At 38.5% G+C, this 23,386-nt stretch overlaps 1 protein-coding gene across 2 annotated transcripts in view; it reads right to left on the bottom strand.

The window, feature by feature from the left end:
• The window catches only part of LOC147008714 (SRSF protein kinase 3-like), a 126,815-nt gene that overhangs the window by 22,642 nt on the left and 80,787 nt on the right, over positions 1-23,386 (bottom strand). For both annotated transcript variants that reach the window (XM_085863919.1, XM_085863920.1), the window contains exon 12: positions 15,310-15,465. In XM_085863919.1, coding sequence (XP_085720045.1) covers positions 15,310-15,465 — 156 coding nt within the window. The remainder of the gene's footprint in view (positions 1-15,309; positions 15,466-23,386) is intronic.

Genomic DNA, 23,386 nt, shown 5'->3' with positions numbered 1-23,386 from the left:
AATTTGAGAATTGTCCTGCGTGTGAAAGACGGGGATTAAACACAGAGCCAAAAGCCTATAAACAATGTATATTCTGTGATTATATTCTAATTAATGACAATAAAAAATATAAAAAGGAATATAATTCTTTGAGATTTACACCAAAAATGAATTACTTTACAAGATTGATTCGAGAAATGAATGTAAAGTATGAGGGTGATAATACACCTTTTGTTACAAGAGGAGAGACTGAAGAAATGACAATGTTTCGTGGATTGATGATTTCTATTATTAACGAGTGTCATTTTCAGGGAAATATCAACACAAGATATTGTATAAATAAAATAATGGATATCTTGAAATGAAACCTGAACTTCGGATAAAATATAGAGTTTCCAAAAAAGCCAATAAAAAATTAAATAACCTGTTTTCCAAATATATAAATGAATGATTTTTTATCCATTTGGGAAAATAAAATAAAATTTAACAACCATAAAAATCTTCCAAATTCATTAAGATGTGTCATAGTTGGTTCAAGCGGGTATGGAAAAACCTGCTTACTTTTAAAGATGGTCCTTACTCCCAACTTTTTAGATTATGATTATTTAATAATTTTCACAAAGTCGAGTTTTCAACCTGAGTATCAACGACTCTCACAAGGTTTTAATGCTGGTCTTCAAAAAGAAGATATAATCGGTTTATTTAAACTTCAAAACAAACTAAATGATGACAACATTGAAGATATAATATTACAGATTTGGAAGCCATTTACACACAAACAGACAGCAGTCCCCAAGTTTAGTTATCTCGATAAGTATGTGTTTAGTGTTCGGGTCCCCTACCTGTGTCTAATCGGAATTGCATGTGTGCACTGCAAAGTTTCTTTGTAGTTAGTTTTTTTTTACAAGAAATCTCATTCACTTCACTTCGCACACAAACGCCATTGCCCACGTGCGTTCGACCACGTACGTGGGGCGGAGATTTTCATCGCCTCAGCTCCGACTCCACCCCTTGTCCAATCACGCAAAGTGGGCGACTTTCCCACGACACCCCGGCCAATGAGGGTTGAGATGGCCACAGAGTGGGACTTTCCCACGACACCCCGGCCAATGAGGGTTGAGATGGCCACAGAGTGCGACTTTCCCACGACACCCCGGCCAATGAGGGTTGAGATGGCCACAGAGGGCGAATTTCCCACGAAACCCTGGCCAATGAGGGTTGAGATGGCCACAGAGGGTGACTTCCCACGACACCCCCGCCAATGAGGGTTGAGATGGCCACAGAGGGCGACATTCCCACGACACCCCAGCCAATGTGAGTGGAGATCGCATCAGATGGCGATTTTCTCACCCCGGACAAGAAAGATATAAAGGAACGCCAGGCTGGGGAGGTTGTTCATCTTGGGGGCCATGGGTCTTGGTGCTGGATGGTTCGTCTGGTCCTGGGTCATTGTCGTCTCTGATCTTCTCTTTGGTCTTGCTTGATTGGTGTGTGGCCAGTTGGAGAGCGCGGTCCCTGGTGCTTGGTGCTGCATGAAAGCTGTGGGTTCGAGTCCCGCCACGCGACCAGATCGTCGTACACCGCACGAGGTAGACAGGTGCATGCCAGACCCTGGCCTTCGGCTTGCCTTTCCTTCCAAGCTGGAGGCCTCAATAAAGGCCGGCCGGCCCAGTTCTCGTGTGTGTGTGTGTGTGTGTGTGTGTGTGTGTGTGTGTGTGTGTGTGTGTGTGTGTGTGTGTGTGTGTGTGTGTGTGTGTGTGTGTGTGTGTGTGGCGCCAGTCCATTAAGTGGAATTGTTGAAGTGCCTTGTACATTATAAATTGCAGTTCTGATAGTCGGTTTAACTCTGCTCTTTTTGTGCTCCCTGCCCCATTATAAATAAACCCCCAATTGTTCAATGTACTAGCTCGTTGTTGTGCTTTCTGTCATTGACCCAGCATGGTTCATGCTTGAGAACCAGTAAGCTGTTGGTGCCGTAAGTTTCATTGGTACCGGCACGGCTCTGGTAACTCCGCTCGGTTCCGCCGGATCCGAGTCGGTACCTGCGACTTAGTTCAGACAGAGTCGGCCGAGAGTGTGATTTCCCCGGTAATTTGATGACGTGGGTACTTAGGTATATTGAAATTTGGCTATTGACCCTTCCCCACGCCGTCAGAGAATTGGCGATCACAGTCCTTTAAGTGGCCCGTCAACTCCGGAGTTATCTGGGGTGACGACCTTTTAATTCCGGGTGTTCGGTGGGAGACGGCTCTACTGCTCCACCTGGCGGCCGTTCCTCGCCACCGACCCCCGGCCCACAACAATAATACAACTATTTTGTGATACACAGAGATATAAAAAGAAATCGAAGCCGATAACTTGTATTCTGTGTGATAATATGGATGATATACCTTCTCCCCAAGAATTGGAAAAATCAAAAAAGAACCTCGGCATCTTTGATGGTTGTGTTAATGAGAGAAACCAAACAGTAATGGATTGCTACTATACAAGAGGGAGACATTCTTCTTGTTATTGTATTTATCTTACTCAATCATACTTTCAACTCCCTCGTCGCTCAATAAGAAACAATGCTAATACTTTTATTTTATACAAGTTAAATTTGATAGATATAAACAATTTTTGGAGAGAGAATTGTTCTACATTATGTAGTAAAAAGGAATTTGGGGATTATATGAAGCACACGACTGAAAAATATAAATATATTGTTGTGAAACAAGATGAGATATTAAAAGATATATTTTTTTATTTTATAAACAATTAAATTGAAAAATGACAACTGTTATTATAAATCTTGTGGGTAAATCTGCTTCTGGAAAAAAAAAACTTTCATAAATAAAGGTTCTTGTTTCGTACAAATGAGATTATTGTAAATTTGCTTAAAAAGCACCATGTAGTTCGCATTGTATCAACAACAATGAGAGCAATAAGACCTGGAGAAATAGAAGGTGAAGATTATTACTATATTTCAGTAGAGGAACATGCGATTGAGGAATGAAGGCCAAATATTTGAGGAGGTTTCTCTTGGTACAACAAAATATTCACATTGTAAGAGTGAGTTAAAGAAACTAAAATCTGGGGTCTTGGGATATTAGAAACTAATCCAGAAGGAATGAGACAAATTATTAAACATCTGAGTGGTAATGGGGTTAAGATTTTATTATTCGGTTCTGATGTTGATGAAGAAACTCAATGCAAATAGATGAAAAGAAGAGATACAAGTATTAGTGAAGAAGAAATTACAACTCATATTAATGTTAATTAAGAATTTGATCAAATATTTAAAGAAAAGGATTTATTTGAACACATCTCCTTTAATGATGAAGAAAAGGAAAATTTCCCTGTTGACCTTTATAAATCAGTGAATGATATTTTCCAATAAATAAATGGATGTGAAAGAAAGAGCAGGAAGATTTAAGGAGCATCAAGAGTTGGTTTCAAAAGTTGTAAAACAACAGGAAGACATAAAGAAGAAATGCAGGCAGAAACGAATGGGTGAAGAAGCATCTGAAAGAAAACAAGAGAAATTTTTCAAACCACTTTTAAAAACTTCCCAAGAAAAAATTATCGATGCTTCCACAGTTCCCACAATAGAATATACTCCGAAAAAACTTCAAATGTGAAAATATTTCAGTCAAATGACGGAGAAAGAATTAGAGCATGTAGGAGAATTAGAATATGATGATGGATTATTTCAACAACTGGAAGAGATTAATCAACCCCCTGATTATATTATGAAGGCTCTTAAAAACAATGAATATTCAACAGATTCAAAAACCAAAGCAGGACTCATTCCAACAGAACAACCATCAATATTTCATCTTGTTCAAGAAAAGGGATTGATATTTAATGATGAATTAAGGTTCTTGAGTTCTGCTCAACCCCATGCTAAACTAACTCCGAGATTAATGTTTCTTCTTGCAAAAGATGGAAAACAAGGTTCAACTGTGAGGGATGAATCAAAGTATTTTGATAAACCATTGGATATGAAAAATCAGGATGATAGAGTATATATTGATCTGCTGGACTCTCTAAATTATAGGGTTAGTCTGTCTGGTAAAAGTAGGAATAATGAGAAGGAGAAATACATTATTCAGGCTTTAAGTCACCTTGATTCAGGTGTTAGCTTTCTTCCAAATGACCCATCACAATCAGTTAACAGATTAGGCTGAAAATAACAATTCTTTTAATGAAGCATCAGCCATTTTAGGCCAGTTGATGAACATGAAAATAATGAATAAATGTCAATAGAAAGACATTTTATCCCATATTAAATAAGATGAGAAGCACAATCCTTCGTTTAAATATCACAACAAGCGACCTCACATCTTCATTTCCATACCCACGACAACTTGACGCAACAAAAGAATATGAGGCGTCTTTATTGTCCATGGAAACTTTTAATACCCTTTTTAATATCACCGAGAAAAATGACAAGTTTAATGATAATCTGGGAAGTGGATACAAAATGATAACAGTTTCACCCGGAGCATATGAGATTTCTCAAATATCTTCCGAAATTGCTCGCGTTATGAAAGAACAGGGTGATGAACCAAAAAAAATATTGTTATGGATATTCTAAAACATACTTCAAAATCAAAGATTAAATTAAAAAAAATAACTACAAGGTTGATTTCACAATTGATAATTCATTTAGAGAGTTATTGGGTTTCTCCTCAAAAAAGATTGAAACTAATGAGACGTTTTACAGTGATAATGTAATTCAAATATCCTCAGGAATAAATTCGGTATTAATTCACCGTGATTTGATTGATGGCGCTTATAATGATGGAATAAGAACAAATACAATATTTTCATTCAGTGTATAACCAACCCCAATTGGTGATAAATTCAATATGGAACCCAAAAATCTGGTTTATCTACCTGTTTCAGGAAAAACCATATACAGAGTAAATTTTAGGATAACCGACCAAGATAATCACATGATTTCTTTTAATGAAGAAATTATATCCATCAGAATTCACCAAGTGAAGTTTTCCAATAAATAAATACGATGGTTATTGTGAGGAAACACGAGTTGGGAAAATATAAAATAATTACAGGGAATGGGATATTCCTTTCCCGATACTACAAGGATGAAGGTATGTTTCTTGGTAGAGGATCTTTAATCAAACCGAAAGTTTCTTGTTGTGTAAATTTACATTCACTAAGGCTGCGAATAACACAAACGCGACACTTGTAAATGATTTATTCTGGAAAATGTTTGATAGTGTTTGTTTGTACATTGGAACAAAAGAAGTTGAAGCAGTTGATTATGTCTCTGCTACATCTGAAATGATGAAATTTACACTATATTCATTTCGTGATAGAAGGGGAAAGGGAGCTGTCAAATATTTGATTCCTGATATGGCAAAGGGAACAAACACAGACCCTGGATATAGTCAAAGGAAAGGAATGTATAATGATGATACAAAAGCAGGCAATAGTTTTACTGTGGCTGTTCCTCTTAAAGGTATATTTGGATTTTGTGATCATGATAAAGTTCTGTATGGTCTTAAAATTAGATTTCAACTGAAAAGGAATGATAATGAAAATAGATTACGTTTTGGTGTGGCTAATGCTGTTGCTGCTCAGAATAAATTTCTAATTAATGAAATTAGTTGGTATATTAGTGAATATACTCCTATTCTTAAAACAGAAGAGATGTTGAATAAAAGACAATTCAAAGAAGCCACTGAATGTATCATACCTTAAAATAAGATGCCAACATGTTAAACTGAACCAAACCACTTACATGTGGAATTTGGGTGTGCTGCAAGGAAAGCCATGATGTCTGTGGCTCATTTAATTTTTTTAAAAACAAGATGGTGATACTGCTACTAATAAGAATAATGCATTGAGTGATAATGCAAAGGTGAAACAACTTCACATATCTCTGGATGGAACATTTTATCCACGAGATAGATTGGAAATTAATTGGGAAAAAAATGATTATGCTGAAGCATACAAGTCTTACGAAAAAGTGTGTGAAAACATTGGAAATAAAGAACCATTTTGGATATGACAACATTTAAAAGTCTGTATACAATCGATGTGATTGACCGGAGTGCTCAAAAGGAAACTATAAAGTCTAATCGAGTGGATACTTCAATGTACATTGAAAGAGAAGAGAGTGGAGAAGTTGATACATATTGTTTGCTTTTGGAAGAAACAGAATTACAGATTAATACAGATAATTGTGCTATGATTAGTCTCACATAATTTTTTTGATAAATAAATGAGTAGTTAAGTGCCAACTTTAATAATAAGTTAATCAAATCAAAGAATTAATATGGTAATCAAATCAATCTTCATAAACTATCATCTTGTATTCAAAATCAAAAGGCTTGTATGATTAACCTTAATACAATTCAGAGAAAAGGAGCAGTAAGAATTCATGTTTTACTCACAAGAGAACAGGTGAAAATCTTGAACAATACTGGCTCACTTAAAATTAAAATGTCAAAACCAATGTTGAAGAAATATTCAATAAGAGAGACGAGTGGAGGATTTCTCCCATTTCTAATTCCTTTATTTGCTGGTTTAAGTACGGCTGCAGCATTGACGGGTGGTGTTTCAGCAGCAGTGAAAACTGTCAATGAAAGGAAGGCTCAAATACAGGCTCAAACAGAGTTGGAAAGTCATACCAAAGAGTTGGAGAAACAAATTAGTGGAAGTGGTGCAATTATAGATTTTGCTGAAAAACTTGAAAGTCTGCCTGATAAAGCGAGATTGTTAGTTGGAGATATGCTTTCTTCTATCGCACAAGCAGGTGTAAAATTAATTAAAAGGGGTAATGGATTATTTCTTTCTAATAAATAAATGAGCATTGATGAGTGGTTTAAATAATTTGGAAAGAATACAACATCAAATTTACAAGTTGTCAAATATTGTAATAAATTAAAAATTATTAATGCGGTTATTTGTATGAGAGATGAATTAACAAACGTGTCTAAACATACAAAGAATATTATTATGAACTTAGAAGATAATAATGGGATCGGTTCTCATTGGGTTTGTATTTTTAATAGTCAAGACAAATATTATTTTGATAGTTTTGGTCTTCCACCACCTGTTGAAGTTTAAAATTCTTACAGAATGGTGTTTATCAAACATTTCAAGTCCAAGAATTAAATTCCAAGTGGTGTGGTCAATTATGTATATGTGTGTTATTTCAACTCAACAAAAATAAAAAATTTAATGACATTATTTTTTATCTAATACAAATGACTTATGTTGGAAAAGATGGTTCTATCTGGTGTATCCCAAGAAATGGATATTGATTTATCAAATTATTACGCAAAGGAACAGGCTGAACGGCAGAAATATTGTCTAGCAAAAAATATTAATATGAAAAATGCTTATAAGTTAATAAATTATCCAAGCCCGACTGACGTGAATGACTTGGTGAGATTAAGTAATTTATCACAATATATATCCTCAAATAAAACGGCTGTGTGTTCCAAAGATACAGAAGTGCTGATTTTATATCCGGGTCATACAGAATTCACAGTTCCAATTAAAATAAAATTTTATAAAGAAGGGCGTATTGTTTGTATGAGAATAGAACAATGGGGATATGATATGAATTATTTCGGGTATAATTGTTCATTTAAAATTAATCAAGAAGACCTGGAACAATTAAATCAGTCTCGTAAGGAAGAATATTATCCACTTGGTGCCGAGAATGAGTTTTGTGGAAGCACGATTAGCAAACAACAAATAAAATAATTTAATAAGGGTAAAATCAATCACGGTTTTGCCATAGTTTATAACATGAAAATACAAAGAACAGGATTATATATGATAAGAAAGGGAATACAAACTGATTTAACTATGCGAAGATGGGGAGGTATTTCCTGTCATTATATTAATCTGTCATATATTTATGATATATAAATGACAGCAAGAAGGCTTCAAGAAAATTATCATTTCTGTGTCAAAGCATACGTTAAAGAAAAGGGTATTCTGTATTTTAATAAATATGTTCTACAACATAAGAATGAGGTATTTTCAATAAAAAGATTGGCTTTATACTGATGTTAATAAACCAACAACTTTGGATTTAACTAAGATGTTAACTAATGAAAAAAATTTAAAATTAAGAAAACGCAAGGCTCTTTTATAAAATTAGAAGAAATTTTATTGGTTTCCTGTTGTAAAAAAAAATATTTTGGATGCAGGAATATCAAGTTATCTGAATGAATATATATATATATATATATATATATATATATATATATATATATATATATATATATATATATATATATATATATATATATATATATATATATATATATATATATATATATATACGAGGTGTGTTCAAAAAGTATCCAACCTTAATTTTTCGTGTGTAAACAAATGAAGCTAGGGAGGCGTGGTTTGGTGCACGTATGTAGGCGATCCTAAACCGTATGCGTGAATATTTTCCTGCCTGCAGAAGAAGTCAGTCGCCAACAGACCTCCGATGAGTGAGGAAGTGTAAGTGAGCACCGTAGGATTTTCGTTTTTGACAAAATGTCCGATCACTGTGGTCTCATCGCCAGTGATCATTGTGTTGAAGAAGTTGGGATCGCTGTTCACAGTCTCCAGCATGTCCTGTGCGATCTCCAAACGTAGTTGCTTCTGCTCGATCGTTAGCAGGTTTGGCACGAACTTCGCTGAGATTCACCTTAACCCCAAATCCTCAGTCACAATGGAATGGACGGATCCAATGCTGACGCCCGCCTCGTCTGCAAGATCTCTGATCGTGATTTGATGATCCTGCATCTGCAGGGTCCTCACTTGGTCAATGACGATCTCATTTCGGGATGTTGAGGGCCTACCAGAATGTGCTTCACTTTCCACTGATGTGCGACCATCTTTGAAGCAGTTGTACCACTCTTTTATCTGTGTGGTGCCCATTGCTTCGTTCCCGAAGGCCTGTTGAATCTTGCGGATCGTTTCCACTTGGGAATCGCCAAGCTTTACACAAAATTTGATGCAGTAGCGTTGTTCAAGTTTTTCCATCATGTTGTCAAAACGAAAATCCGACGGCGCTCACTTACACTTCCTCACTCAACGGCGGTCTGTCGGTGACTGACAGCTTCTGCAGGCCGGAAAATATTCACGCATACGGATTAGGATCGCCTACATACGTGCACCAAACCATGCCTCCTGAGCTTCATTTGTTTACGCACAAAAAATTAAGGTTGGATAGTTTTTGAACACACCTCGTATATATATGTATATATATATATATATATATATATATATATATATATATATATATATATATATATATATATATATATATATATATATATGATATTCTTTGGGGTGTAAGTGGTTCAAGGATAGTAAGGGATGAGGAAGGATTTGAAGAAACTGAGAAGAGAGAGAAGGAGGAGAGGGAGAAGAGAGAGAAGGAGGAGAGGGAGAAGAGAGAAAAGGAGGAGAGGGAGAAGAGAGTAGAGAGAGAAGGAGGAGAGGGAGAGGGAGGAAAGAGTGAGAATAAATAAATATAAAAATATGGAAACCAGTGAGATTATAAAAAGATCAAAGGTATTACAGAAAATAAATAAATCTGAATGCACCGAGGAGGAAAACAAAGATATGCCGTCTATTAGAAATATATGCGTCAAGACTATTAACATCGGTTTCATGGAGAATATTTAAACGAGAAAGTGGAGATAAAGAAGAGAAAGAAGGAAAAGATTATGTTATTGATTATGTTGGTGTAATTGACTTTGATTAAAGGTTTACATTTTTTTCTTAAATAAATGGAGGAGAGAGTGAAGACATTTCTGAGGATTCTATATGTTTTAAAAATTAATATTGAAATGTGCATGTTGGAAACTAAAAAGGTTTTCACACTCTGTCGGAATTTTTCACATAAATAAATGAGTTATTGTCTAAAATGTAAAAAGAAAACCAAGAGCAATAATATCTCGTATGTTAAAATAAAAATAATAGGGTTATACAAAAAGATACATCTTCGGTGTGTGGCTCAAAAAAGAGTGAATTCATCACCAAACACAAACAAGGGAGAGTTATACAAAAGTTTTTGTCAGGAAGTAAATTTACAACAACTGGAAGACCAGGCAAATTACATCAACCAGGTTATTCTTTCTGTGGTCCAGGAACAAAGTTGAATAAAACATTGGATGAGGCTGACAATCCTAAACCGAGGCGCAAACCTATCAATAGGGTTGATGAAGTGTGCATGAGGCACGATATTGATTATGGAAATAACACAACATTGGAAGAAAAACACGAAGCCGATATAGAAATGTTGTATAATTTGTCTCTGATACAAAATCCAACCTTGAGAGAAAAAGTTGATAGGTTCATCATGAAGAAGGTGATCAGTGCTAAATTGAAACTTGGGCTTGGAAATTCAAAAAACTTATGGGCTCTAAAGATGTCATTAAGATTGAAGAGCAATTAGCTGATGAATTACATAAACCAATAATCACAAAGTTTCATAGAAGGAAGATTTATTCCAAGGAAGTTGATTATATCTGGTCCGCTGATTTAATTGAACTCAATTACGATAAGGGGTACAAGTATGCTTTAACCGTTATTGATTTGAGGAGTAGATATGCGTGGGCTGTTCCTTTGAAAAACAAAACAGGTAATACTCTTATGTTAGCTTTCCAACAGATATTTAATAAAAGTAAGAGAAAAACCTAAAAAAAATTTGGACTAATGAGGGTACAGAATTCTCCAACAAAACATTTATGAATTTTCTTAAAAATAACAGCATTGCATTATACAGCACCTTTAATGAAGGAATAGCGGTTGTTTTTGAGCATTTTAATCACACTTTAAAAGAGAGACTATATAAAAAATTCACTCACCTCGGTTCTTAACAATGGTTATCTTTAATTCAGGGCATTATAGATAAGTACAACGACACGATACATACCTCAACGGAAACGAAGCCATCAGAAACATTTACAAAATTAAAATATGAAAAAGAGATTAATGTCAGAAAGCCTAAGTTCAAAGTTGGTGATATAGTAAGAATATACAGGTGGAAATCTCATTTTGAAAAAGGTTACACCAAGCAATGGACAAATTAACTTTTAAAAATTATTGATGTCGTCGGTACAGTTTCTTGGACTTACAAATTATGTGATTTCAAGGGGTAAGAGATTTTAGGTTCATTTTATTCACAGGAATTAAAAAAGACAAAGATAAATTGAATTTTTTTTGACTCCGCCCCATTTTAACTACGCCGACACAAGCCACATCCACGCAAACCCCACCCACATAAGCCACATCCACACAAACCCCACTCACATAAGCCACATCCACATCCATCATATCCATATAATTAGTGATTAGTTTATTAATTCCCACACACATGTTTATTTAATTGAAAAAAATTGCTCCATCCACACAAGCTCCACACACACAAGCCCCACCCACCCACACAAGCCCCACCCACCCACACAAGCTCCACCCACCCACACAAGTCCCACCCACCCACACAAGCCCCACCTCCATGTGCGCCCCCACCTCTGACCCACCACCCCCCCTCATCCCACCCCCACCCTTCCCCACACACACTCGGCGAGGGGAGGGGAAAGGGATGAGGGGGGTGGTGGGTCGTTGGGGGAGCGCACCCACCCCCCAACACTAACCCTCCTCCAACCACCCCCCCTCCCAGCCCCTCCCCTTTACATCTCTTTTATTCTTTTCTTGTAATTCAAAATCAGATAATTTTAAGGAAAGCATTTATAATTAAACAAAAGTCATAACATTGAACAAAATCTTCTTTCGAAGCACTCTGATGGTTTGTTTTGGTTTTGAAACTCGATCAACATATTCTGTTCAAAACAAAGAGTGAAGAACAATTAGGGTATATAAAGATGATTATATTATGATATTAATAAAATAATAAACATAACATTTACCTCCAGAAGATAGTGTTGTGCCAGATTCCTCCAGAAGATTAAGTTGTGTGTTTGGTTCATCCAGACAGGTGTTTAAACTGAAAAAAAAAATAATAATAATGAGTCACACACACACACACACACACACACACACACACACACACACACACACACACACACACACACACACACACACACACACACACACACACACACACACGCACAAACACAAATACACACACACACACGTACAAACACAAATACACACACACACACACACACACACACACACACACACACACACACACACACACACACAAACACACACACGTACAAACACAAATACACATACACACATGCACACTTACACATATAAACACAAATACACACATGCACACACAGACACACACACACACACACACACACACACACACACACATAGAGGGATAATTTCTCACCTTTGACTCGACTCATTCAAGATCAGAGGACGTGCGAGTACTTCTCGCCAGCCAACAAAAATATCATTCAATTATTTTCTGAACGATTGAATGTCTCCAAGGAAGTCATTCATTTTTAGCCACTCATCGTGTATTTCAAAGAACTCCTGTTCTAGATCAGTTATCAACGATGTTCTTATTGGGGACAACCTGTTAGAAAAAGACACAATAATTATTGGTTGTATAGTGATATAATTCTGTATAAAACAACAAATAATGAATTGGGTTAAGGATCTCACCTGTCATCTTGTAAAAACGATTGATCCGCAAGGTCGGAAAAATTATCTGCGCAATCCATTCTCTAAATAAAACACACTCGGCATGCAAGTTGGTTTAAATAAGCAACTTGATGACGTAATGGGAGATTTCACAACAATGGTTTTTCAGGGTGTGTCCCACATAGGAAATGACTTCGGAATTTTTTTGGCTCGGTTCGGGTGAGGCAGCTTGGATGACTCCAGACCGACTCATTTTAACATGAAAATGAAACAGCTTGCTTTGATGATTTTGAAGAAAACCTACGTTTAAAAGCTTTTTGAACTTTCCTTTCATTCGTGCTTGAAGAGATAAAGTGAATATATTCGATGGAAATTAATGTTATAAGAAAATTAAGTGATTCCTTAAAGTAGAACTTGGGCAAATATTCGTTGGTTCGCACTTTGAGTGGAATGAAAATATGAAAGGGAAGAAGTGCTTTAATCAGTAAGTCTCAGTCGTTCATAGTCTCAATTTTACATTTGCTTGTATGGGAGGGAAGGGGATAGGTGGGGAGAAAATCAGTATCAATTTTACATTTGCTTGTATGGGAGGGAAGGGGATAGGTGGGGAGAAAATCAGTATCAATTTTACATTTGCTTGTATGGGAGGGAAGGGGATAGGTGGGGAGAAAATCGGTATCAATTTTACATTTGCTTGTATGGGAGGGAAGGGGATAGGTGGGGAGAAAATCAGTATCAATTTTACATTTGCTTGTATTGTAGGGAAGGGGATAGGTGGGGAGAAAATCAGTATCAATTTTACATTTGCTTGTATGGGAGGGAAGGGGATAGGTGGGGATAAAATCAGTATCAATTTTACATTTGCTTGTATGGGAGAGAAGGGGATAGGTGGGGAGAAAATCAGTATCAATTTTACATTTGCTTGTATGGGAGAGAAGGGGATAGGTGGGGAGAAAATCAATATCAATTTTACATTTGCTTGTATGGGAGGGAAGGGGATAGGTGGGGAGAAAATCAGTCTCCTATTTGGGATTTTGGGGCTTGAGTCAGAAAGTTTTTCCCTTTCCCCCCATTCATTTGAATGGGAGTCCAAAAAACTCCATTTATCATCTACTGTGAGGTAGCTAATTGGACTGCAAACTGGCTGAGTGATAGGAAGCAAAGAGTGGCTGTCAGCAGGAAGAAGTCTTGTTGGGAGGTTTTAAGTAGTGGGGTACCTCAGGTATCAGTACTCGGATCATTATTATTTATTATTTACATCAACAATTTGGATAGTGGGGTGAAGAGTCAGCTTTCTACATTTGCAGATAAAAAAAAGGTTGGAGGTAAGGGAGATAACAGAGGGGGTGGTGATCAGAATCAGAAAAGTATTGCTACTTGCATAGATTGGGCAAAATATTGGCAGATTAAATTTAACCTGTACAAGTGTAACGGGTTGGGGACGGGAAAGAATAATGAAAATAGAGAATACATAATGCAAGGGGCAATTTTGGAACGTGTCACACAGGAGAAGGATCTGGGGGTGGTAATAGATACAGTATTGGGGGTAAGCAGGCAGCTATAGGTAAAGCAAATAGGGTTTTAGGTTGTATTCAGAGGGGGATCACTTATAAATCAAAAGAGGTGGTTTTAACATTGTGTAGAAATTTAGTGAGGGCCACATCTTGAATATTGTGTGCAGTTTTGGTTACCACAACTCAGGAAGGACATATCTGCCATACAGCAGGTTCAGCGCAGGGCTACTAGTTTGATTCCGGGCCTCGTTAGACTCAGCTATGACAAGCGGCTGAATAAGAGAGGGCTTTGTGCACTCGGAAGGAGGTGGTTAGAAGGAGATATGGTGGAGATATTTAAGATAATTAAAGGTATCGACATAATAAGTGCAGAAGAATTATTCAGCAGAATAGACAGTAATACCTTGAGAATAAATAAGAGGAGGGTTAAGATTGTAGTAAGGCAGGGGTCTTTCACTCAGAGAGTAGTTAATGCATGGAATGGTCTCCCTTGAAAGGTCGTAGCAGCAGAACCAGTCGATAAGTTTAAATTGGAATTTGATAGGTATCTAGAAGTATTGAAGATAGAGGGGTATAAGGATGTTGGCAGGACCTTTAGGTTGCTTGAGCATTGATGGGTGATTGTGTGCATGTGCACAGAGTGTGGTTGGGGGTCTCATCACGGGGTGTTGTGTGGTTGATGTGTGTTTTTTTATCCAAGCCCATGCCCCCTCCCCTGAAAAGAAGAAAAAAAAAAACTACAAAAAACCCCACAAACAATACTTAATTTAAAAAGAAAACATTTTGCTTGTTTTTGTTTTGATCTGGTGTTGATAAATTGGTGTGGTGTTGATGTGGTGCAGGCAGATGGGCTGAATGGTTTCTACCTGCATCTTGTGATTCCTTGTAAGTGTTGACTCCAGAAAAAAAACTTTGAACTTCCCAAGTGGAATTCCTACGTTATCCTAGCAGCAAATGTGAGGTATTGCAATGTAAGCTTAAAGAAGTACAACATGGGAATAAGATGCAAAAGTAAGAGAGGAGAGAGCATGAAGAAGAGGGATACCAACTGAAGTGGGGTGGGGAGAGTGGATAATAACTTTTTAATGGGGAATTGTGAGGGGTAAAATGTCACTGAGGTAGGAGGTTAAAATAAGAACTGAAGGAATCAATTAGAGGTGTTTATTGTTCATTAGGTAGTAAAGGAAAGTAAAAGAACATATTAATAGTTTCCGACCTCGAACATCTCTCCGATATTGAGGAGGATGAGACTCATCCCAAGCTATCTGTGGCAGTGAGAAGCTACGGTGTGGACTGATGGTCCTATTGCAGTCCCAGTCACACAAGCTGCACCAATGACTAGGTTCTGGTCCTGAGAACATTGGAAGTGGTGCTGTAAAGAAATAGAAAAAACAATACATGACAAAATGCAGACCAACACATAATGATGTACAAAAGTATTCAACCCTACCAATAATGACACATTTAGATGAATTATGAATTATGTAGAAACAATTTTTCCAAATGAATTTTTGTATTCATAATTGAAGAGAACAAACTAAACACTGTTGTAGTTGAAGGAGATTACATGTCAGGAATACCTGCAAAAAACAAGTACAAATCAAAATTCACTGGTTACAAAAGTATTCAGCCTCTTAGGTTAGTACTTGATGGAAGCACCTTTTGCAGCAATCACTGCTACAAATCTTTTTGGGTCAGTCTCTACCAGCTTTGCACAGTGAGATAGTGAAATCTTTTCCCATTCTTCATGTGAAAATTGCTCTCATTCTGCCAAGTTTGATGATGGGAATCGTCAATGGACTGCAATCTTTGAGTCTCACCATAAATGTTCATTTGGGTTCAAGTCAGGACTTTGATTGGGCCACTCAAGAACAAATATTTTCTTCTCATTCAGCCACTCCGGTGTGGCTTAGGGTTTGTGCTTCGGATCGCTGTTCTGCTGAAATGTACCCACCTTACCCAGTCGCACACAGCTGTTACTGGATTCTGTGTCCTTTTCTCCCAAAAAGGTGGAGGTATTGCTGTCAAACCTCGACTCTGATTCTGCAACCGGTCCAGATGGCATCAGCCAACGTGTCCTAAAAACCTGCTCTGCTGCTCTTGTTCACCCCCTCTCTGTTCTATTCACCCTCCCATTTGCTCAAGATCATCTGCCATCTGCTTGGAAATCAGCAAACATCACCGCTCTGCAGAAAAAAGGTACAAAAATAGATCCCTGCAACTGCAGACCAATCAGCCTTCTCACAATCATCAGCAAGGTTATGGAATCAATCATTGCTTCCAACATCAAATAATTCCTCTTCTCCAATGGCCTGATTTTCGATCATCAATTTGGATTCAGACCAGGTCACTCTACCCTGGACATGCTGCTCCTGCTTTCCCAACAATAGGTGGAGGTCATCAATGCCAGACATGAGATCAGAGCCATCTCCCAAGACACATCGCATGCTTTTGATATGGTCTGGCACTCCGCCCTGCTCACCAAACCCTCTTCCTATGGTATCCAAGGACATCTCCACTCATGGATCACAGACTTACTCTCCTGTCACAGCCAATGTGTGGCCCTTAATGGAGTTCTCTCATCCCCTCTTCCTGTATGCCTGGTGTTGGCTTAATGGTTAGGGTGGCAGGCTTTGGATCCTAGGGTCCTGAGTACAAATCCCGCTCACTATTGAACTGATACCAGGTGGGGTTAACTCGGCCTGTCATCCTTCCGAAGTCATCAAAATGAGTGCCAGCTTGCTGGAATACTGTGTCAGAGTGGCGACCCATCCAGTATTGTGCCCAATAGCCAAGGAGACTACTTCAGCAGCACCAACGCTCTGCACAGAGTATGGTCCCAATCTCTCTCCTCTTCCTGTCCAGGCTGGAGTTCCTCAAGGCAGTGTTCTGGGCCCTGTGCATTTTCTGGTTTTCATCAATGATCTCCCTGACTCTCTGGAAAATCCTCTTTATCTCTTTGGTGATGACACCACCCTCTGCTGTATCTTCTGTCATCCCTCAGATTGGCAAGCAGCAGTCTCTTCACTCTCTGCAAATCTCGATAAAATCACAAGCTGGTTCAACACTTGGAACATGTCTTTCAACCCTGACAAATCTCACACTCTCACCATCTCCCTCTGTAAGGAGCATCTGTAATCCCCCCACCCCCCCAATCTATTTTCTCAATATTCCTCTTGAAGAAGACTTTTCCTTTTAGCTTCTGGGTCTCACTATCTGTCATGATATTTCCTGGGAAAGCTACATTTCCAAGCTGGCCTCCAAAGCCAGTCGCTGACTGGGAATCCTCCATCGTTCAATTTCCTTCCTTGGCACACCTGAGCTCCAGACCACATACAAAGCTTTCATCCGCAGCACGATGAAGTACTACTCTCCCCTCTGGGCTGGTGCCCCTGCCTCTCTCCTTTCTCAGCTTCACGCTGTGGAAACCAAGGCATTTAGGATCATTGGTATCTCCCGCGATGAGGCCGAGTCTTTGGGTTTATCACTCTCATTGCAGGCAGGTCGGTGGTCTTTCTGTCTTCTATGGTCTTTTCTCCACCCGTGCCCCCCTGCTCTGAATGTGATGTCCATCCATCCATACATTCGGACCATTTTCTGTGCAGCGCAATGGTGCTGCCAAAGCAGTCTCCTGGGCGATTGGGTACAATCCTGGATAGGTTTCCACTCCAACACAGGATACTCCAATGGGTCAATCATCCCAGCAAGCTGGTGCTCATTTTGTCCAACCTCAGAAGGATCACAGGCTGAATCACCTCCACCTGGTAGTAATTCAACAAAATAGCAGGATTTGAACTCAGGACCGTGGGATCCCACACCGCCACCCTCATCATTAAGCCAACACTAGGCACATTGTAATACCCCCCCTCCCCCATATTTCCACAGGGCTGTCAAGGTCCGCCAGCAACAATCTTCTGGTAAAACTACCAAAATGAAGAATCACTGCTCACCTTCATTCTTTCATTCTTCTTTTATCCTGCATTTGGAACAAACTCCCATGTTCTCTTCAATCCCACTTTTCCCTCCAGGTATTTAAAACAGCTGTTCTCCACTATCTCTTATCTTCCCCCCATCAAAAACCATAATCTTTTCTACACCTGATCATCCACCCCAAACCCAACTCCTTCAAATTTGCTGCTTTCCTTCCTGAAAGTCCCTGTCGTGTAAGGACCTGAAAGTCCCTGTAGTGTCCATCTTGTTTAGCCTGTGTACTCCGCCCCATCCCTATCCCTTCCATAGATCTCATAATGACTCTGTTCCCCAATGTTTTGTGTTTTTCTCTCCCACCAGTATTGTGAAAAGCGAGGGTTTGATGCAGTAATGTGTCCCATTTATCAGTCGCAATATTCGCTCACTTACGCTCACTCATATTTGTCCTTTTCAAACTGGAACACATTACTTCGTCAAACCCCTCCCTTTTGACACTACTACCATGCGGGGCTGAGCTTCATCTTTCTTTAATATGATAATTTTGTTAACCAAATTGAGCAGTCAAATAGAGATGCTATAAATATTTGTTTATGTTTTATTTTCAGGAATAACTTAATTTTCTAATAACACTCATCACCATCGAGTATACCTGAACTTGGTTCTTGTATCTTTGTTGAGCAGAGAAAGGACAAACCTCTCTTAGTGCTCTTGTCTGAGCACCTCCTGAGGAACACATCATTTTGATACCACTCATATAACACTCATAGACGAGGTGGTTTGTTATGCGAATGACCTCCACAAGCAATGGGCACCACAGAAGAAAGCCAGTTAAACTCTCAGCAAGAGATGAAATTGTTCATACTAATATTATGAATGTTTAACTCTTTGGCTGGAGATAAAATGGTAGTATAAAATATTTTACCACTTATTAACTCTTTGGCTTGAGACAAAATTTAGTACAATATTTACCAATGTTTAACTAACTACTAATGGATAAAAGTAATCATACAGTACATGAAATACTTTGAAAGATCAAAAAACAGTTGTTCCTACATAAATTGGTTTATCCATCTGTATACTCTATTCAAATGAACAGCACAAAAATTATGTGTAAGTATTTATACTCTTTTAAAGCTGGGTTTATTTATCAACTTCTCCGCCTGCTCCCAAGTCGAAGCAAGTCTTACATTTTGTCTATTCCTTATATATTCCCATTGTTTTACCAAATACAGATTAATTCATCAACTTGTAAAAGTCCTTCTCAAAATCATTATTAGCTTTTGTTCTCATCCTCATATTATAATGAATATGTTTACGTAACCATTGACTTTGACTAAACTTTAGTACCCTATGTACCTTTTTAACTTTTAGTTCTGCTTCTATAAATCGCTTTAGATTTCTTTGATGTAAAACATACTTCTCTTTCTCAAACAATGTTAGAAATTCAGTTGTAGGAATATATTTGAACTCATTTGAAGAACTAAAGAAATGTTGTCAACCACTGAATAGCTCTTGATTGGGGATCTCTTTTTCAGCTCCATAAGGAAGGTCTTTATGTTTGTTATGAAGTTTTCTTGGATAGTTTAAATCTACTACAAAATAATACCCATAATCCCATTTATCTAAATCTTCTTGACTTGTCGAGATGATATCATCTAAGATCGATTTGTACTCGTATTCTATCACCCATTTAAAATTATCATATGGTTGCGATTCAGACATTGCCCAGCTATAAAAGTTATGAGCATCAAAGTACATTTCATAAGATGTGGGCTTATCAGGTGAGAAGTCTGGAAGATATTTATTATTTGCCTTAGCATATGTCTTTGAACAAACTTGTGAAATTCCTCCTCTTTTAGCCTTCTCAATCATCAAGAGCATATCTGCATCACTGAGAAGATCAAGGGGTTGTTTCATTATTTTTAACATCGTGCTCCAGGCTAGTCCAGGAGATGTATAAAAATGGACAGGAGAAGTCCATAGGAATCATTATTAAAACAAACGTCTCTAAATTTCTCAAACACATCAGCAAGTCATAAAACATCAGTTATTAAATAAAGTAAAGGTCGTGATATTCACAAATATTCTCTACTTCAAACTCTTTCCAAACTTGTTTTGCTCTTTCATATCCTTCATCTGAAAAATGACATTTTCCTAACTTGTTATAAAAACACTTTTTAGGAGGAAGTCTTGTTTCTTTAAATCTTTCAAAGGAATCCATATAATCATATGGGTAAATGCCCTTTTTAGTAAGAAGAGAAATGTCTATTCAAGTCAGCTTCAGTCCTAAATTGACTATAAAGTATAGAAAGGGACAAGGTGTTTGAAACCAAAGAACGTAGAGGGCTTCCCATAAATTTATGAGCCAAGAAATCTAATATTTTTATTTACACCCATTTCATGAGCATAAATCTGTTTTGTAAATACGATGTAATTTTGATCTGTATCTTTCCAGAATTGCTGTTATCTTTCCAGGAGTCTTACTTAGTTCTTTCATAAAGAGATGCATATCATAATGACAATTATGATGAAGAAATACAGGTATGAATGTAGGGATTCTATAATTAAGATTACAATTATTATGAGCGACTCCTCTATATTTTCCTGTTATATGACAATGATCTCCAACCCTTTTATCAGGTTTTTCCAAAGCCTCTGAGCTTACATGACAAATCCTTGCTTCTTTAAATTCTTTCTCTTCCCGAGGAGATAAGTCAAGAGGCTTATTTGTTCTTGACATATTTTTAGTTAGCTTAATACAATCATTCCCAATCCTTTTAACAAATTCATCAGCAACATCAGGTCCTCTATACAACTCAAACTTATCATTTTTACTTCCTACAGATGAGTTAACGTCACAACAAAACCCACAAGGAATATGCTTTTGATTATTTTTTAATATCATCAATTTTTTCCAAGATGCTCTCAAAATTAGCATATTGTTAGGGCTGTGGAAATTCGCAATACACCATAAAGGGTCCTTAGATCAGTTATGACGATAAGTATGTGTGTAGTTAGATTTCCCCCCCCCCCCCGTTGTTTAGAGGGAATTTCCGTGTTCACCGGGCAGCGATCCTTTGAGATAGCCATTTTTTCTTTTCTCTATCATTATTTTGGACCAATAATCCCCCAACAACCAAATCGGCACCACCAACAACGCATCCCAGCAACCAAATCGCCACCACCAACGCACCCCAGCAACCAAATCGCCACCACCACCTTCGCCTTTTTACCTCCACAACTCCATCCAGCAAACATCGCTTCACCGCCATTCTCAAACGACGCCCACCAACAACCAAACTCCCACCACCTCCGCCTTTCTACCACACGCCGGGCCATGGGTTGTGAATGCATTCCTTTCGCCTCAAAAATCGGATCAGGAATGCTTCACGCCCCCTTTTCATCCATCCAATGACTGAGCATCGGGTGGCATAGCCCCGCCTCTGAACCCGCTGTGATCCAGAAATTTACATAGACGCCCCTCCCCCGGGCTATATAAGCGCGAGCACAACGCAGCTCGCGGTGCAGTACATCGGCAGAAAAGCCAAGAACCAAGTGGGAGCAGTGGAGTGGCAGCAGCAGTGTCGGCGGGGCAGTCGAGTCGGGGGACGGAGCTTGAAGCCGACGGGAAAGGCAGAAGGGGAGCGCCGGAGAGCGCTCGCCGAGCACGCCAGGGGCACGAAGCCAGGCGCAGCTACACTGACAATGCGGCTTGCCCGCCATCGTGCCACGAGGGTTCGGGTAGGACCCTTCGGTCTCCTGGACCTGGCCGCTCATCCAGGTTTCATGCGCATTAGGCCCACGGGCCCAGTCTGACTCCCTTGTCTATGAGGTGGTCTTTTCTTGTGTTTTCTTTGAATGCGTGTTGTGGCGCCGTGTCTTGTAAAGTAGAAACTGTTTAAGTGCAAGTAAATAAACATTGCTTTATTCGGTTGTAACTCTTGCTTGTAAATTGCATTTTTACTGTATGGCTGTGAATACGTGCTTGCCTTGTCTGAGTGCGTAATAAATGTGCTTGTCGAACTGTTCCCCGTTTCGTTGCGTCCTTTCCTTTGTTTGAAAGTTCCATCTTGCATCACGGAAGGAATTGGTAGAAGGGTGTAAGCACCCGGTAAATAATCACATCTGTAGGGGCCGGTGATAACACCGCTTGGTTATCACTGAAGCACGGAACGGACCGCTTAAGCGGTTCGTGTCCTAGGCCGGCCAGCGGCGAGGTACGATCACCCGGTTAACTACCCGCGCATGTACTTAGGTAGGTCGAGTTTGGTGAACAACCCTATCCTGTGCGGGTGGCCGATTGGCACGATTGTGGTGTGGTCGAAAGACCCACCCATGACTAGCTCCTGGCGGTAGTTCCACAGAGGGTCACGACTGAATTGTCCATTCCGGTGGGTGACGCGGTCGCGATTTGAGTTACGTGGCCGATCGCACGCCGGGCGGACCGAAATTCGTAACAATATATTACAAATGGGTGTTTTGTACATTTATTTGTATCATTAAATACAACTTTCTATCTTGGTTCTGGCATCTCAATAACTGCTGCTTAATGATTACAACAACACATTAAATGTTTATCAAGTCTTTTTTGAGATCTAAAGATATTTAGACATCTCTTTCAAGGATATGATTTGTGCTTTGATTTATGAACTTGACTACTTACCAATCGAGAAAAGTTTTTGATGTAAGCATAATGAGTAGTTTCCTTTTTAGTTAACTAAAGGAGATCTACATGCTGGTCATCATAGTATAATGGGCGTAAGCCAGGAACTTCTAACACACTTTTCTCCGAACATATTCTGTTCATACTTCCGAAATCTTCACATTATGTGTTGCATGTGTTTATGCAGGTGATAGCAGATTCAAAAAATCGAATATCATCATCATCATAATATTAATGTAATCATAATCATAATATATCATAATATAATGGGCGTAAGCCTGGAACTTCTAACACACTTTTCTCTGAACATATTCTGTTCATACTTTCGAAATCATCACATTATGTGTTCCATGTATATACGCAAGTGATAGCAGATTCAAAAAATCAAATATAGATAGAATTTTCAAAGAGGGAATCGATGACATCATAATCAGCAGCGTTCGGCGAAAACTGATTGCCGAGTCCCAGACAACGTGCTTTACTTAACTAAGTCCATGAGTTCAGGACGTTTGTTCAACTCAGCATTTATGACTTTTATCCTGCCATGTTGTTAATCTATTGATGGAGGTAATATATAAACGATGAATATGTCAAATTGTTCATGTTACTCATCCGGCACTATGTGTCAAGGCCCACAATCTAAAGCAACCGGTCTCAAACGCTACCATGGGCACCCAGACACACAACCAATATGAACTGA

This window comes from Eptatretus burgeri, chromosome 18 (genome assembly GCF_056783735.1).
Source record: "Eptatretus burgeri isolate ZD-2024b chromosome 18, Ebu_testis_v1, whole genome shotgun sequence".
In the NCBI taxonomy this organism is placed as follows: domain Eukaryota; kingdom Metazoa; phylum Chordata; class Myxini; order Myxiniformes; family Myxinidae; genus Eptatretus; species Eptatretus burgeri.
Note: the sequence above shows the minus strand (reverse complement) of the source record. Positions and strands in the feature narration are given on the sequence as shown.